At 28.5% G+C, this 16,350-nt stretch overlaps 1 protein-coding gene and 1 non-coding gene across 2 annotated transcripts; both read left to right on the plus strand.

Moving 5' to 3' along the window:
* Positions 1 to 530: 530 nt before the first annotated feature.
* On the plus strand, positions 531 to 646 carry LOC130804899 (U5 spliceosomal RNA). Its single transcript, XR_009040080.1, has one exon. It is a non-coding gene; the product is annotated as a U5 spliceosomal RNA (small nuclear RNA).
* A 7,532-nt stretch (positions 647 to 8,178) lies between these two features.
* LOC130803960 (vacuolar-processing enzyme-like) lies at positions 8,179 to 15,288 on the plus strand. Its single transcript, XM_057668205.1, has 9 exons — positions 8,179 to 8,403; positions 8,995 to 9,159; positions 10,959 to 11,115; positions 11,210 to 11,295; positions 12,024 to 12,223; positions 12,324 to 12,372; positions 13,222 to 13,434; positions 14,024 to 14,230; positions 14,794 to 15,288. Exons 1-9 carry the CDS (start codon positions 8,215 to 8,217, stop codon positions 14,929 to 14,931), a joined length of 1,404 nt encoding a protein of 467 aa, XP_057524188.1. The 5' UTR covers positions 8,179 to 8,214; the 3' UTR covers positions 14,932 to 15,288.
* Positions 15,289 to 16,350: the final 1,062 nt, after the last annotated feature.

The raw sequence follows: 16,350 nt of genomic DNA on the forward strand, positions 1-16,350 counted from the left end.
CGTTATTAGTGGTTTAATTTCGTTGAATTCATAATAATTGACAACTTGCAAGTTACAATTAAATCTTTAATATACTATCGATTAAGTATCTATGTAAGACAATAAGTCTATGATAGTTTAATAGATTGTTTTGATTAGTTTTGTTCATTCAAGTTGATCAAACTTACAATATTCAATCTCACTTACAATTTAACGACATAGCTTCAAGTCTATATTAGACAAGTTCCAATTAAATCTTTATTAAACGATCGATTAAGTATCTAATTGATTAATATTAATTAATATATAGACTAATACTATATTTCTAATAGTTTATTTAGTTAATTTTAGGTTTCATTATACTTAAAAAAACTTCAAAACTATGTAAGACTGTAAGTCTATAATAATCTAATCGATTGTTTTGATAAGTTTCATTCACTCAACTTGATTAAACTTACAATATACAATATTAAACTTACATCGGCTATGAAAGATACTAATAAAAGAAAAATCCTTTAAATCACTTCCACATATCTCATATTAACTTACGCAGCCACGCCGTGAGCACAAACCGAACTATTCTTTCGCCTTTTACTAAAGAATACCATGTGCTCGCTGCATTAAGTGGCATACGTTTATTTTTGGAGGAAGCCTTTAATTAAGGTTAAATGGGTCAAATGACCTGAAATATATGAATTTAATGACCTAAAAAAAAAGCAGGTTAAATGGGTCATTAGCAGGTTGACCCGATCTGCTACAGATCAATTTGGGGTTTCAATTTTTGACCCATTTAATTAAATGGGTCAGTTTCAGGTCAAGGGTTTATTGACCCATTTATATATGACCCGAACCTGAAAATGACCCAACCCGACCTGTTTGACACCCCTATCTGCTATATCTGATAAAAAAATCGTTAATTATTTTTTGTAAGTAAATGAGCATACATCAATTAAAAAACCGGACTATTAACTTATTTCGATATTGACCCGATCAATAGTTATCCGTAACCGATAACTACTCGAAAAATAAAGCTCGAACCCGATCTATACCCGAAAAAACCGAACCAATTAGTAATCGATGACAACCCGAGACCGATTGACACTCGACACGAACTTCAACCGACACCGAACTGATGCAAACCCGATAGCTTGAATAACCGATCTCCAACCGAACCGTGACTAACCGACTCGACCCGAGTGTGACCCGTTGTAATACACAGCCGAAAAATAACCGATCCGAAATGCAACCGAACCGAATAACACCCGTCTGAAACCGACCCGATCAACCGAATGAACACCTCTATGTACAACGGTCTAATGTATGAGACTATCCTAATGTACGAGACTACCACCACTACCAGTCCATCACTCTAATCCAATAAGTTTAAATTTAACATAAATTCTTGTGAAAGACGGTTTTTTTGAGAGATAATTTTAATTGGGTTAGTCCATTATATATCTTTTAAAATATTGTAAGTAGACATTAAGAATAATATAAATAGACATTTAAGATATTAAAAGTAGACATTAAGGATACGGTAAGTAACCATTAAAGATGATGTAAGTATGCATTAAGAATATGGTAAGCAGACATTAGTTTTTAATGGGTTGAGCTTGAGATACGTCTCTCAAAGAAACGGTTTCTTAAGTGACTAGTTGTAAATTCAATACTTAAATTGCCAATTCTAAGCATTAATCTCAACAAAGGTCCAATTTGTAATTTTTTAATTTTTTATATTATTTTTTTTTTCAATTAAAATTTAAGGCTTAAAAGACCAAATTAAGATAACATTAGAATTAGTCTTTTAAGCCTTAAATTTGATCTTTTAAGACTTGAAATTGAAATATTTTTTAAAATAGTTATACTACCTAACTTAAAAATTAATATCAAATCGACTTAAGTCTTGGAATTGTTCTTTCAAGTTTTAGATTTAGCTTTTTAGGTTTTAAATTTGATCTTTAAATTTTAAATTTGGTATAAAGTATTAAAAAAATAAAGAAATTGAATAGTAGACTATTTGGCCTATATATGGATGAAAATAGTTGCACCCATGTAACCATTGTATATAAGTTTTATGTTTATTTCATTTTACAATTACTCATAACTTCAAATTTTTTAAATAATAAAGTAAAACTAATATAGTCAAAACATTTAAAACTAACTTTAAACTCTAACAAATTCATCTAGTAACTCAAACTTTGAAAACAATTTTCAGATTCTCATAATGAATACGTCTGAATCCAAATATAACGTATTTAGACCTATTTACTATTTCAAAACCGATTCATATTTATCAACAATAGTAATATTACTGATCATCATCATCCTATCCAGTATATCCCCTATCCAATATATTCCGCTCTTAGAAAGCTAAGGCCAGGGCTTAGGAAGGAAAGGACGACGGCACCTCATACCCATAAAGGAGAGCGCGGCCAAAAGAGTCCTCGACTCAAGAAAGATAAAGAGGCGCGAAAAACACAAACAAGACAACTTAAAGGCGTATAGATAGAAGGACCACTACAAAAGAAAACAAAGAACTAAATAGAAAGGAAACGGTAAGGGTAAGGGGTTGAGGGCACTAAGAGGTCAAAGGACGGACATCAGTAATCTAAGACGTGGATATGACGTCTCCAACTGCTCCTATCCCTAGTCAGGTCCGCAGAGAGGTTTAACTCTTGCAAGTCTACTCTTATTTGCTCATCCTAAGTTCTCTTTGGTCTACCACGACTCCTCTTAACATCTACTATAATGCTTTCTACCCTCCTCGCAGGGGCGTCGAAAGTCTTCCTCTGCATATGACCAAACCACCTCAATATATTCTCTCGTATTTTTCCAGATATAGGGGCTACTCCTAATTTGCCCATAAACTCTTAATTCCTAATCTATCCATCAAAAAGTACCCACAAATCCACCTCCACATACTAATAATATTACGATAAACCGGTCAAAAATAGAGCCTTGACTTAGTTCCCCCACTTCATATAGTGGATGTAACATATACATATAGTAAGGTTAGTGTCCGAATAGACTCCACTATTTTGAAGTCATTCAACTATGTATGGCCTTTCAACATGTGAACTCGGAGTATATAATTTGAACACGCTTATATGCTAAGTGGGTATGCTTGACTAAATGACAATAAGGGCTTTTAGTGGAACAGTATTATTTTGAACATCAATACCTGTTTTTTCCATAAAATTTTACACAAATTATCGTGAGAGACCATCTTTAATTGAACTTAACCGTAAAGAAAAATATAGAGTAAAAGTAGATATTAAGCTTTAATGGATTGGGTTTGAAAGATGTCTCTTAGTGAAACACTCTCTCAGGAGACTGGCTGAAAAGTTTATGTTGTTCTTTACTTTCTCCGTCTCATTTAATTTATAGTAATTTTTTGATTTTGGTCCGTCTCATTTAATTTGTATCATTTCTATTTTTGTATTATGGCCTATCATTTTCTGTTTATCGCATTTATACATTTTAACTCTCTTTTAATTTCATTTACACAATTCATTATCTCTCTTTATTTATTACAATTATCCACCCTTTTCTTAAAAACAACAATTTTATCTTTGATGCAAATTACACATGACAGAGAAATTATTAAAAACAATCATTTAGGGGGGCAGCTTTGAATCGACAATTATTAATTAGTCTTACTGTCTTAGTGCTTTCTCTTTCACTCTTACAATAAAGGTTTAATTCTCAGTACTTACATACTACAATAATAAAGTTTAATTCTCTCACCCCCTTAGTTGTATGGATTCTCTAACTAGTTAATAAGAATAAATATAATACTACGTTTCAAAATGGTGATTTCATTTAAAAAATTAAAATTGACTCAAATAAATTAGTGTTTGGCAAATTAAAAAAAAAATCAAATTTGGATATGAGCACACCAATTTTACCATTGTCTTAAAAGTAGTTGAAATTGAGCATTTGAGAATAATTTCTCAAATCTGATCATTCTAAAATTCTTTATTTATAGTTTTATAACTAAAATTTAAGCTTAAAATGAAATCTATAACTATTAGTAAAACAAAAATACTGTTGATGTCTTTAATTTTTAAAATTGTTTTATGTCACTTTCTCAATAAAATTTTTCTTCTAAAATTCATGATGGTGTCATTGTTATTATGACTAAAATCTAAATCTTTGACGTTACTTCTTCTAATTATGACTAAAATATTATTCATGTTGATTGAATTTTTTCTTTTTAGGTCACACTATTTAATGTATTAGAAATTTATATATTTTGTTTAATTTTATTCAATTATTTATAAAGTATTTATAATTTTATTAATTAAATGAATATATGATATTTGAAGATAGTTAAAACATAAAATCATAAATTTTAATTTTTTTGTTTATGCAAAGATATTAAAAAATTTAATAAAATTATGCCGTGGCACGGATATTATTTAATACTCAACTATGACATAACATAATTCTCAAATTTAATATGCTATGCTAATTAAATCTGAAAAAAAAGGTTATCAAAAGTATGAAAACTTTATATATCTTTAACATCGGTTAATGGTTACAAACTCATTATAAACCATGTATATTAATTATTTATTATTTAGGTGAAACGTGAGAGTTTTAAAGATAATATATAAGATTTATGCACGTCCCATAATCGATAATGGGCGCAACATTGTAAGTATACTATAACCCCACTATCTACTTGTTCTAGTGATACATAATACATTTACATATAAAATATAAAATGCCTATTATACCATTTTCCAACAAAGAGTAGTGATAATCACGTCGTCAATATAAGTTGTGGACAAGAAAAAATTATCCTAATTTCCTTGTCAAATGTTTATTAGCAGTATTGTAATAATTTATAGGAAAAATTATAAGAAACTATATAATTTATAGGTTTATTTGCAAAAAATTATTTTATGGATTTTTTTTTTTTTTTTTTTTTTTTTTGCAAAACACTACCTAATCTAATGCATTTCTCTGCAAATGACTAACACTTAACGGAAAATTTTGGTTGACCGTTAAGTTTGAGGGTTTGACCAATTTCAGAGGTTAAGTTGTATATGTGGCAGAATCTCACGTCATTTTTACCCATCATAACGATTTTTTTCTAAAAAACAAACATCGTGATTACGCTTGTGGCGTAACTCTTTCGAAAATTCGGTCGAAACAAGTACTTATTTGTCTATTTTTCGATACGTAAATAGAAAAAGATATTTAACGTTATTTTTACCCATCATAATGCGATTATCCTTATGGGATAACTCTTTCGAAAATCTGGTCGAAACAAGTACTTATTCGCCTATTTAATTTTCCGAAGCAGCATATTCGTGATTACCCATAAGGGTGTTCCGACCGGATTTTCGAAAGAGTAATCTCATAAGGGTAATTGCAACATCCGTTTTTTGAAAAATCATCGTTAAGATGGGTAAAAATGACGTTAAATTTTTTTTTCGATTTATGTGTCGGAAAATAGGCGCATAAGTACTTGTTTCGACCGGATTTTCGAAAGAGTTATCACATAAGGATAATTGCGACGTCCTTTTTTGAAAAAAAATCGTTATGATGGGTAAAAACTTTTCGATTTATGTATCGGAAAATAGGAGAACAAGTACTTGTTTTGACCGGATTAAGAGTTTCCCCATAAGGTTAATTGCGACGTCCGGTTTTTCAAAAAAATTTGTTATGATAGGTAAAAAATGACGTCAAATATCTTTTATTTTTATTTTGTTAATTTATGTGTTTTAATTTAAAATTATTTAAAACTACGAGGACTAATGAGATACTGCCACATAGACAACTTAACCTCTCAAATTGGTCAAACCCTCAAACTTAATGGTCAACTAACATTTTTCGTTAAATGGTAGTCATTTGCAGAGAAATGTATTAGATTAGGTAGTTTTTTGCAAAAAAAAAAAATAAAAAATACATAAAGTAGTTTTTTGTAAATAGACCTACAGATTAGGTAGTTTCTTATAATTTTTTTTACTTATAAGACATTATGTTATTGGGTCAATTAGCCTTAATTTGCTGGGCCAAGTCAAGGGCCCAAAGGTCTTGAAAATCAGTCAAAGCCTCTAAAGGGCCCATTTTAGAGGTGATATTATCAAAATGCCCCTTAAAGAGTCATTCAAGATCATTTATTGCCCTATAAATACCCACATTTATTATCATTTATGGTACGTTTTTTCTCTCTCTTTCTCTCTAACCTCTCTCAAATTCATTCACTTGTTTCATATTTTTGACCACTGACTTGAGCGTCGGATGAGCTTTCCGGGAGATCACTCCCGGACAAGTAAATCTGTTCGTTTTGCAGGTCAGCAGCCAAACTCTATTCAAGTGATTCGAACCCTTCCAAAGTAGGATCCATTTCTCGCGAACAACCCCTTCCTTCTCGAATTAAATTGACTCTATTTCTTAGCAGAAACACATTACATAAACAATTTATTTAAGTCTTTTGTTAAGTTAGTTTATTAACATATTAGCTGGGTAGGATATTACTACAAGATTAAAAATATATTGTCAATACATTAAAAAAAAAATTGCTCAAAATAATCTCAACTATCACTTATTTTTAAATAATCCCAACTTTCACTTGAATTTGTTCATGACATACCACTAAAATCAACCCTACCATTGTTAAGAAGAATAATAAAATTCAAAAATTAACAAATAAAAATTTGAAATTAATAACAAAAAAAAAACATAGTTACCAACACAACAGCATACAAATCGAAGAAAAAAGCAAAATTACTATAAAAAATCAACAAAAAATCTAAATTAAAAAAAACAACACATAATTACCAACAACACTATACAAACCGAGAAAAAATAAACTATCAAAAATTAACAAAAAATAAACTATCAAAAATCAAAAACTATCAAAAAAAATCTGAAATTAACAACAACAAAAAAGACAAAGTACAAACTAAAATTTACCAACAACATCATATAAACAGAAAAAAAATCTACAAATAAACTATCATCAAATAACAACAACATATGAACTATCAAAAAAAAACTAAAAAATGTTAGAAAACTAACCAAAAATTAATGAATGTCGAATGAATAAGTGTTGAAGGTTTGAAGATTGAAGGTTGAAGGTTGAAGAATAAGGTTGAAGATTGAAGGTGAAAGTGAAAAATGAAGGTGAAGGTGAAAGTGAAAAATAATTATGAATATTGGTTGAATGTTTGAAAGTGGAATGTGAAAGTGAAAATTTTCGTAAAATAAATTAAGGAAAATTCCACATGGTAGCATCAAACTTTCATGAAACACCAGTGGTAATATTTTTGTAAGATTTTTTCTTATGGTGGCATCCAGTTTATGCCTTATTTAACTGCCGCAACATTTTCTGTTAAATTCTTGTGAATTTCCGTTTAAATCACTATTTTAACGTTTCTACCCTTATTAAGCATTGGTTGTTGTCTTTATAATTTTCCCTACAAATTTGATAGTAAACGATGAATCAAAAGTCAAAATGGTAAATTAAACATTTGAGAGCATAATAAAAATAGTTTAGGGTAAATTATAATGACAACAACTAGCACTTAATAATGGTGGAAACGTCAAAATGGTGAATTAAACGGAAATTGAAAAGAATTTAATGGAAAATGCAATGGTAGTTAGATAAGGTATTAACTGGATGCTACCATGTGGAAAAATCTTACGAAAGTGCTACGATTGACGTTTCATGAAAGTTCTATGCTACCACGTAGAATTTCCCATAAATTAATTATGTTTTTAAAATTTGGAAACAACAAAAAGATGTGACAAAATGAAGACAAAAGTTGCCCGTAGGCAACTTTAGGGACAGGATGAAAGAGGATGACTGCAGGCTGGACTCTCCTGTCTCTATCCCGTAGCTAAATTTTGCGATAGATTGATTCAATAGTAGTTATTTTTTAGAGACTCTCATATTCCATTTCACTACCAAGTTTCAAATATCTTTACAAAATAACGACTTATATTATCAGTGTGCTATTCAAGATTTTAGAGACATTCTAGCGTTTTTAGAGTTCACACTTCCACTAGGGGATCGGATGTGATACATTACATAATTAAACTAAGAGTGTAGTGTATTTAGTGGAATCTTCCATAATCCATATAGGATGTTGCATTAAAGTGGACGATAATGCAATCAATGATCATGATTAATTTCTTAGCCACTATAAATAAATCACCTTGATGAACCAAAATACCAACATTATTGGATACAATATTTTACAATCAAAACTTCACATAATGGCTTTCCAACATTCTTACATCTTAATCTTGCTCTTCCCATTACTCACTCAACTAACCCAATGCCGTTTAACACAAGACACCTTTAACACAGCTTTTGAAACTTCATCTAATTCTTACGGTTATGAAGGAACCAATTGGGCGGTACTTATTGCTGGTTCCCAAGGATATGGTAATTACAGACACCAGGTACAAATTAAATCACCACTTGTCAACATAAATTTTTTTCCTTATTAACACGTTTCGTTGTTGTTAGTAAATAATCGATGATAATTAGGACCGACCAGGAGGTTTGAGAAGTCTAGAGCGGAACATTAATTATAAAACTCTAATTAATAATTAAATATATTATTATAGGTCCCTAATTATTAACAATTAAAGCGTCGTTTATGGATGGACCACCTGGCACAAGCTCCTCTTGCCCCCTTATAGGGTTGACCTTGATAATAGTTAGATTAATTTATAGCATATGTTTTCATGGAATGCACGCTGATATGGTAATAAAACTTTGATCATAAAAGCTGGTCATAAATTTTCATTACGACCTAATATTACCTCTTTAAAGAGGAATACGTTAGAATGAATTTTATAAATAAAATGAGATAATTGAAGTTAAACAAGTACGACTATAAATCACCATTTACCATTCAATTTAATAACGACGATCCAACAGATCATACTTTAAAGTTATTATTTTTTTCATATTGAAGCCGAAACTAGGTGTATAAAATCATAAAACTTAAAATTAAGGTTTCATGTATTATCTTATTGCATTTTCAGGCTGATATTTGTCATGCTTACCAAATCTTAAAGAGGGGAGGTCTCAAAGATGAAAATATTATTGTTTTCATGTATGATGACATAGCTTATAACGAAGAAAATCCGAGAAAAGGAATTATTATCAATAACCCAAAAGGAGGTGACGTTTACAAAGGAGTTCCTAAGGTATAACTTACTTTTGTTTTATGTTATATCATAATCGTATTTAGTGTATTTCGTCAGATTTGGCTTTGGGCCTAGGGTAAGCCCAAGGGGCAACCGCCCAGGCCCATCTTCACAAATTAGTATTAAGATATTATAAAAAAGCCCATAAAAAATTATTAATATATCGTATGTAAAGTGTAAAAGTACCAGTAAATACCCACATTCATACAAGAAATTAGTAACTATTCCAATTCTATCTATTAATAAACATTAATTACCTCATGTTTTTTAAGAAAATCACTGAATAATTTAATATCTACTTTCTAAAAAAAGCATTGATCTTTTTTCTCCTTGCTTTTCATTAGTTTTCACTTTTCACCCTTTTAATTATCATATCAATATAATTACCTTTTTAAATTAAATTTTCAAATTTTTAAGGAACAACTATTCTCTACCTAAGATCCACTTAATTCCGATTTGGAAAAAAAATGATTTTCGAAGTAAGTTTTCTTCCCATAAATTAGTTAAATAATTATTGAAAGTAACTTTTTTATGGCCTAAAATAATGTTCAATTGTCGTTCCAGTAGAATTTAATTTTGAATATAAATGGTTTGTTAATTTAATTATTCTTTGTTTCTAAGTTAGAAAAAATAATTATTTTAATAATATTGGCCTCAACTATACAAACTACAATCAAGTAAAGATATTTGGTTTCATTCTATTTTATTATTGAAATTAATTATGTTTTGTTCTATAATTCTGTTTAATTGCCAAAAATTTATTAGTGCAAAAAAAATAAAAATGATTTCCGTTTCAAGAAAATGTTGAAGAAATACATTTATTTGATTCCGTTACATCTAACATCAAATATTAGTTATATTTTGTTTAACTTTATTTTTAATACACTTTAATTATCTTTTGTTATTATTTTGTTTTGTTATACAGTTCTGCTTAATTTTTTGTGTTTAATTATTTTCTCCTAGGTATCAATTAATGTAATTAGTCTATTTTTAAATTATTTTTTTTCAATTTTTTTACAGTTGCTCTAATTATATTGTTAAAAATTCTGTTTGAATATATAATTTGATTATTATGTTTACTTAATTTGTATTTCATTTTTTTTTTCATTTTTTCATTTACTTAATTAGGTATCAATTTATGTAATTAGTCTATTTTTAAATTGAAAAAAAGAAAAGAGAAGATAAATATACAATAGTTGATTTCATTATAAATATTATCTTATTTAAATAATTAAGGCTATAATTTAACAGCACGAAAGTTAAATTTATTTATTTTGTATTTTAATATGGTATAATAATTTAAAGGGCCCTAAATTACTAGTTTGCCTAGGGCTCCGAATGTTAAGAACCGGGCCTATATTTCGCTCATAAAAATTATGATTAAAATGTAGGAAAAGATGAAAGACGACAACTAATACCCATAAAAGAAGTTTTTTTATGTTATATCATCATCATTTTTCAGTGTATGCCGTTCATAAAAATTATGGTCAAAATGTGGCCAAACCCATAAAAGCGAATGCAGTTAAAGAGTCTCTCGGCTCAAAAAAGACCCCAAATAGAAAGATTCTTAATTAATGGAGTTGATGCCATATCTCTTAGAATCAATCTCCTTCGATAAGAGTATGATAATCTATCGTCTTCATCTCTCTCAATTAAACTCTAATTATAATTACTATAAGTAAAATATACTTAATATAATCTTATCATGATGAACTATATAATCAAGGGAATGAAGAATTATATTTTTCATAACTTAGCTAGAATTGTTAATATTCACGTGGTCTTTGATCTTGATGCAGGACTACACGGGCAAAAGTTTGACTAGCCACAATTTTTTGGCTGCTATACTTGGAAATAAAACAGCTATAAAAGGAGGTAGTGGCAAAGTTGTAAATAGTGGCCCAAATGATCGTATTTTTATTTACTATTCTGATCATGGAAGTCCTGGTGTACTCAGTAAGTAATTAACAAGATATATAATACTAATTCTGTTATTATATCTTTTTATGGATACACTTAATCACTAATACGTCGTCGTTTGTATGAAAAGCGATGCCTAATGATGATGATTTATATGCCAAAGACTTCATTAACACCTTGAAGAAAAAATACCAAATGGGAACATACAAAAGCATGGTACGTAAGTTATAATTATTTGCCATATTTGGATGTAAATCTATTTTTATTTGAAAATAATAGGTGTAATAAGTATAAATTAGACATTATTGGCAATAACAAGTGTACAATTTATGTTAGCTTTACCGCTTTGATCATAAGAAACTAGTACAGAAATTTGTACAATGCACGAGGCTATTAGTAAGAAATATCATGTTAACTTTCTGGAATATGTGTCTTTTTAAAATAAAAAATAATTATTGATTTTTTTTAAAATTATTTGCCAAATACATCACTTTTTCATTCAATTAAACATATCAAATTCAAGGTAGATATATAATTGCTATAATAAATCATATAAATGCTTTTACCTAATTTAGCACTAATATTTTTGAAAAAATCAGATTCTAAATCATGTGTAATCAATTAACAACCACTAAAATAATTTCATTTGTTAAACTCTTGAAAGATAACATTCTATCATTTTCTAACATTTTTATTAGTATGTATGATTGTTTCATACAAAAATAGGTTAGGCATATACAGGCGGCCCAAGCAATGTTGCCAACTTACTATATTTAAGTTTTATATTAAACCATTATCTATAGATATTAATATTTGTGTTGGTTAAGTTGGTAGTATGCACTTTTTTTTCTTTTCTTGAAATATTTTAAAATAATTAACCTTTGCTTGAATTTAATTCGACATGATTTGATTTTGTTCTGGACCTCCCATGTATCCGTATGTAGGTGATATATGTAGAAGCTTGTGAAGCAGGTAGCATGTTTGCGGGTTTGATACAGAAAGAATGGAATATATATGTGACAACCGCATCAAATCCTGAAGAAAGCAGTTGGGCAACATATTGTCCTGGCTCTGATAAGAGTGTTCCCTCTCAATATGATACATGTTTAGGAGACTTATATAGTGTTGCATGGATGGAAGATAGGTATTTTTTTTCTTTTTTCTTTTCCTATTCATTATATTATAATTTCTCTTTTATTATTGTTAGAGAAATAAATGACTACAATTAACTTTTCTTTTAACAGCGACTCGCATTATAGTCAGTCAGAGACGCTGAAACAACAGTATCAAGTGGTAAGAAAGGCGTACGGGTGCATGCACAATCATAATCTTAATCTAATCATAATAATAATAATAATAATAATAATAATAATATTATTATTATTATTATTATTATTATTATTATTATTATTATTATTATTATTATTAATTTATTGGTCATTAATTATTATTTTCATTGGATAATCTATGTATTCTATTTGGACATTCATGACATAATGCTTATTTACGTCTAAAAAACATACCTTATACGTATAACATTTAATTTTATAGTGGTTGATTTTCAGTCAACCACTATATAAATAAAGTTAATAAAATACAAATATATGTAACTTTTTAATATATATTGTTTGAAAATAAATAGCACGGTTGCCTAGAAATATTTAGTAATTTGTGCTTAATTTTTTAGAATTTATTTGCAATTTTAAAATATTTTATTGGCATTTTAAGTGATTTTCCATCTTCAGTTAATCAGAAGATTAATGTCTAATATTTTATAATAAAATAATCAACAATTAATTTGAAATATAATATTGGTTGACTTTTATATTCATTTATTTTAGAATTATTCATGTACAACTATGTAATAACATGCAATAAAACAATCCCTTCAATACATCAGTAATAACAATAATCATAACGATTCTAACAAATAATCCGGATCGTGATGTTGGTAGGATCATACAATCCTAATTAATTAAAATAAAATTTAAGAGATATAATCATCATAAAACACAATTCTTAGATTTTAGATTTTAGGATCTAAGATTCAATCTAGCAAATAATTTAAACTTTATCATAATTGATATTTAATTGCAAATACTATGTGCAACTTCACATAAATAAAAAGTACACGTGATATAGGTAAAAGCTCGGACTTTAGCAGCAGGAGACGAGGGATCTCATGTGATGGAATATGGTAGTATGGAGTTTACGCAGGACACTCTTTCAGTTTACATGGGATCATCAGCTCCTGTTACTGGCCATAAACATCACAAAGGTGGTAACCACAATCCCCCTACTTCACTTATCCCTGTTGAACAACATGAAGCTGACATTCTCTATTTGAAAAATAAGGTTTGTTCAATTATTATTCATTATCCCTTTCTTTTTTTGTCTCTTCATCATATTCCACTTCCGAAGCTTTTGAACTTGTGTAAGATGTAATAACGCATAAATCAGGGTTTGAGTTACTTGTCCTATTTGGTTTTTTAATAGTATTCATTGATCACTCTTAATTTGTATTTTATTTTTAATCTATAAGTCAAAAGATAATTAAGTCGGATCTTGTTTAATGCGTTTCAATGTAAATTTTATCATCATCAACATTTTATAATTTTTAATTATACACAATTTGAGATACTTACGGTTGAATATATGCATTGACAAACGTGCAAAAATCAAATAGGACAATAATAGTAAATATGAGAGAGTATAATTTGTTTTTGCTCCCACCCTTCATGTATATTGATAAATATATTAATCAGCTTGTCTTAGATAAGTATATCTCACCGTGAAATAGGTACATATAATTAGTCAATTTCTCTAATCTATTGTTTTAAGATTGTACGTGATCAATTTAAAGTTATAAATAATTAATTATTTTTTATTGTGAACTTTTCATAATAAACTAACAATTTGATGTTGTTGATTGTTAAACAAATAGGTTTTAAGAGCACCAGAGGGGTCTCTTAAGCGTAAAGAAGCACAAAAAGAATTAGATGCGGCATTGTCACATAGAGAGAACGTAGATTGTACCTTTGAAGAAATTGGAAAATCTCTATTTGGTGATGAAAATGGCATTACCATGATTAAGAAAGTCCGACCTAATGGAAACCCTATTGTTGACGATTGGGATTGTTTCAAAACTATGGTAATTCCCCTATTATTTTATTTTATTTTAAGGGTAGACCGAGAGAAGAGAAGCACTAAATGAAAATTTCCAATTTGATTTATGGATCTTACGGACAAAAATAAATTTTGAAAATAATATTTACTCTTTAATTGTACTCAATTCTTTAATTTCCTCCTTAATTAATATGTCACCTAATTTTCAAATCATTAAATTAAATGTTTCTATACTATAAATGATATTTTGCTTTAACTAGTTGGTAACTTAAATTACTTTTTTGGCAAAAGAATGTAAAATTGATAGAATCAACAATGAAAATTATGTTTGGAATGAACATTAAAATGGAAAAGATAGCTAAAAGAAAAATATCACACAATAGTGTAATTTAGATTCAACATCGCTAATTATTTAATGGTGACATATCTCTCAAGGTGAAAACCTCAAAATAAAAATATTATATTTTCATAGTTGTAATAATTGAACTATTTAGATCATATATAAGGTGGATTTCACTGTAAATTGTCTCATATATATATATATACAACAATTTGTGTTAACGTATATGTTTATAATCTTGTACATAGGCTGCTACCTATAAGACACATTGTGGACAGCTCTCCACATATGGAAAGAAGCATATGAGGGCCTTTGCAAATATGTGCAATGCTGGAATTCAACCATCTCAATTGGCTAAAGTTGCATCACAACTTTGTGGAAAATAATTACTTATTAGTTCTTTTAAATCTGCTACATAATACAAATTAAAATAAAAGTTAAATATTATGTAGCAAATTTAAATGAAAAAAAATACTTATTTAATAGAAGTAGTGATTAACTTGTCTTACTCAAATAAATAAATAAATAAATATGAAAGCACAAAGCAATATGTTTGTATAAAGAATGAAAGTTAGTGTGATGTGATTATAGTAGAATACGCACTAAAGATGCGCATGCCTAAGTGTATAATATGATGAAGCTACAAGTATATGCTTGATGTTTGTACATCAACTATCTACAAGCAAGGTAGTGATTAATCTATTATTAATACTTAATGTACTTTCATCATGGTGTTGGTAAGATACTTGATACTTGATACTTGATACTTGATACTTGATATATGCTCCTAAGTGTATAATAGAACCGCAACATACATGTTTATGCTGCAGAATTAAAAGACTTATCGTATATATTGTATGGTAGATAACTTTTATTTTATTAGTAGAAACTTCTGACTAGATCAATTACGGCCCGTTTGGTACATGGTATTAGAGGGCGGTAATGGTAATAAAATTAAGTAATGAAAATTTTGGTTGTTTGGATGCCTTCAATGGTAATGGATGGTAATAAAATAAGGTAATGAAATTACCAAAAAGGGCCATTTTCATTACCATCAAACAACATGGTATTAGGCGGTAATGGTAATGAAGTATTACTGTGGTAATAAAATAAGGTAATGTTGTTTCGAGCTGAAGAAAAAAAAGGTAATGTATGTAATTATCCAAAAAATATTATTATTAAAAAAAGAATCATTAGATAGAATAATTTAGATACAATAATGCTTTTAGATACAAATATACAATAATGAAACTAAGAGTCATTACCATTTTTTATTACTAACAACCAAATGCAATCAATGGAATATTATCTTCCATTACCATTCTTTAGTCATGCACACCAAACGAAAGAATCTTCATTACCAATTCTCATATCCATTCCTTCATTACTATTGCCATTACAACATTTTATTCCCATTACTTCATTACCATCAACCAAACGGGCCGTTAATGTTTTATCCAATTTGAAATTTATCTTAAAATTGGTAGTTATAACCCTAAAAAACTCTAATGATGATAGACTTGAAAACTCTATTGTCAGAGTTGACCCTAAGTAAGTGCAAGATGGGCCTATACCCAAGGCCCACGAAAATTTTTGACAAAAATTGCCTCGGGATCTTGTGTATGGAAATTACAATGCTTGAAGACAGGGCCCACGTCGAGGGAGAAATATATATATATATATATATACACATATATATATATATATATATATATATATATATATATATATATATATATATATATATATATATATATATATATATATATATATATATATATATATATATATGCCTAGGGCCTATG

Source organism: Amaranthus tricolor, chromosome 17, assembly GCF_026212465.1.
Source record: "Amaranthus tricolor cultivar Red isolate AtriRed21 chromosome 17, ASM2621246v1, whole genome shotgun sequence".
Lineage (NCBI taxonomy): Eukaryota > Viridiplantae > Streptophyta > Magnoliopsida > Caryophyllales > Amaranthaceae > Amaranthus > Amaranthus tricolor.

Coding starts and splice junctions, on each gene's coding strand:
- LOC130803960 (XM_057668205.1), top strand. CDS start 8,215: ATGGCTTTCCAACATTCTTACATCTTAATCTTGCTCTTCCCATTACTC. Junction 8,404..8,994: donor ATGGTAATTACAGACACCAG/GTACAAATTAAA, acceptor TTGCATTTTCAG/GCTGATATTTGTCATGCTTA. Junction 11,116..11,209: donor TGGAAGTCCTGGTGTACTCA/GTAAGTAATTAA, acceptor TTGTATGAAAAG/CGATGCCTAATGATGATGAT.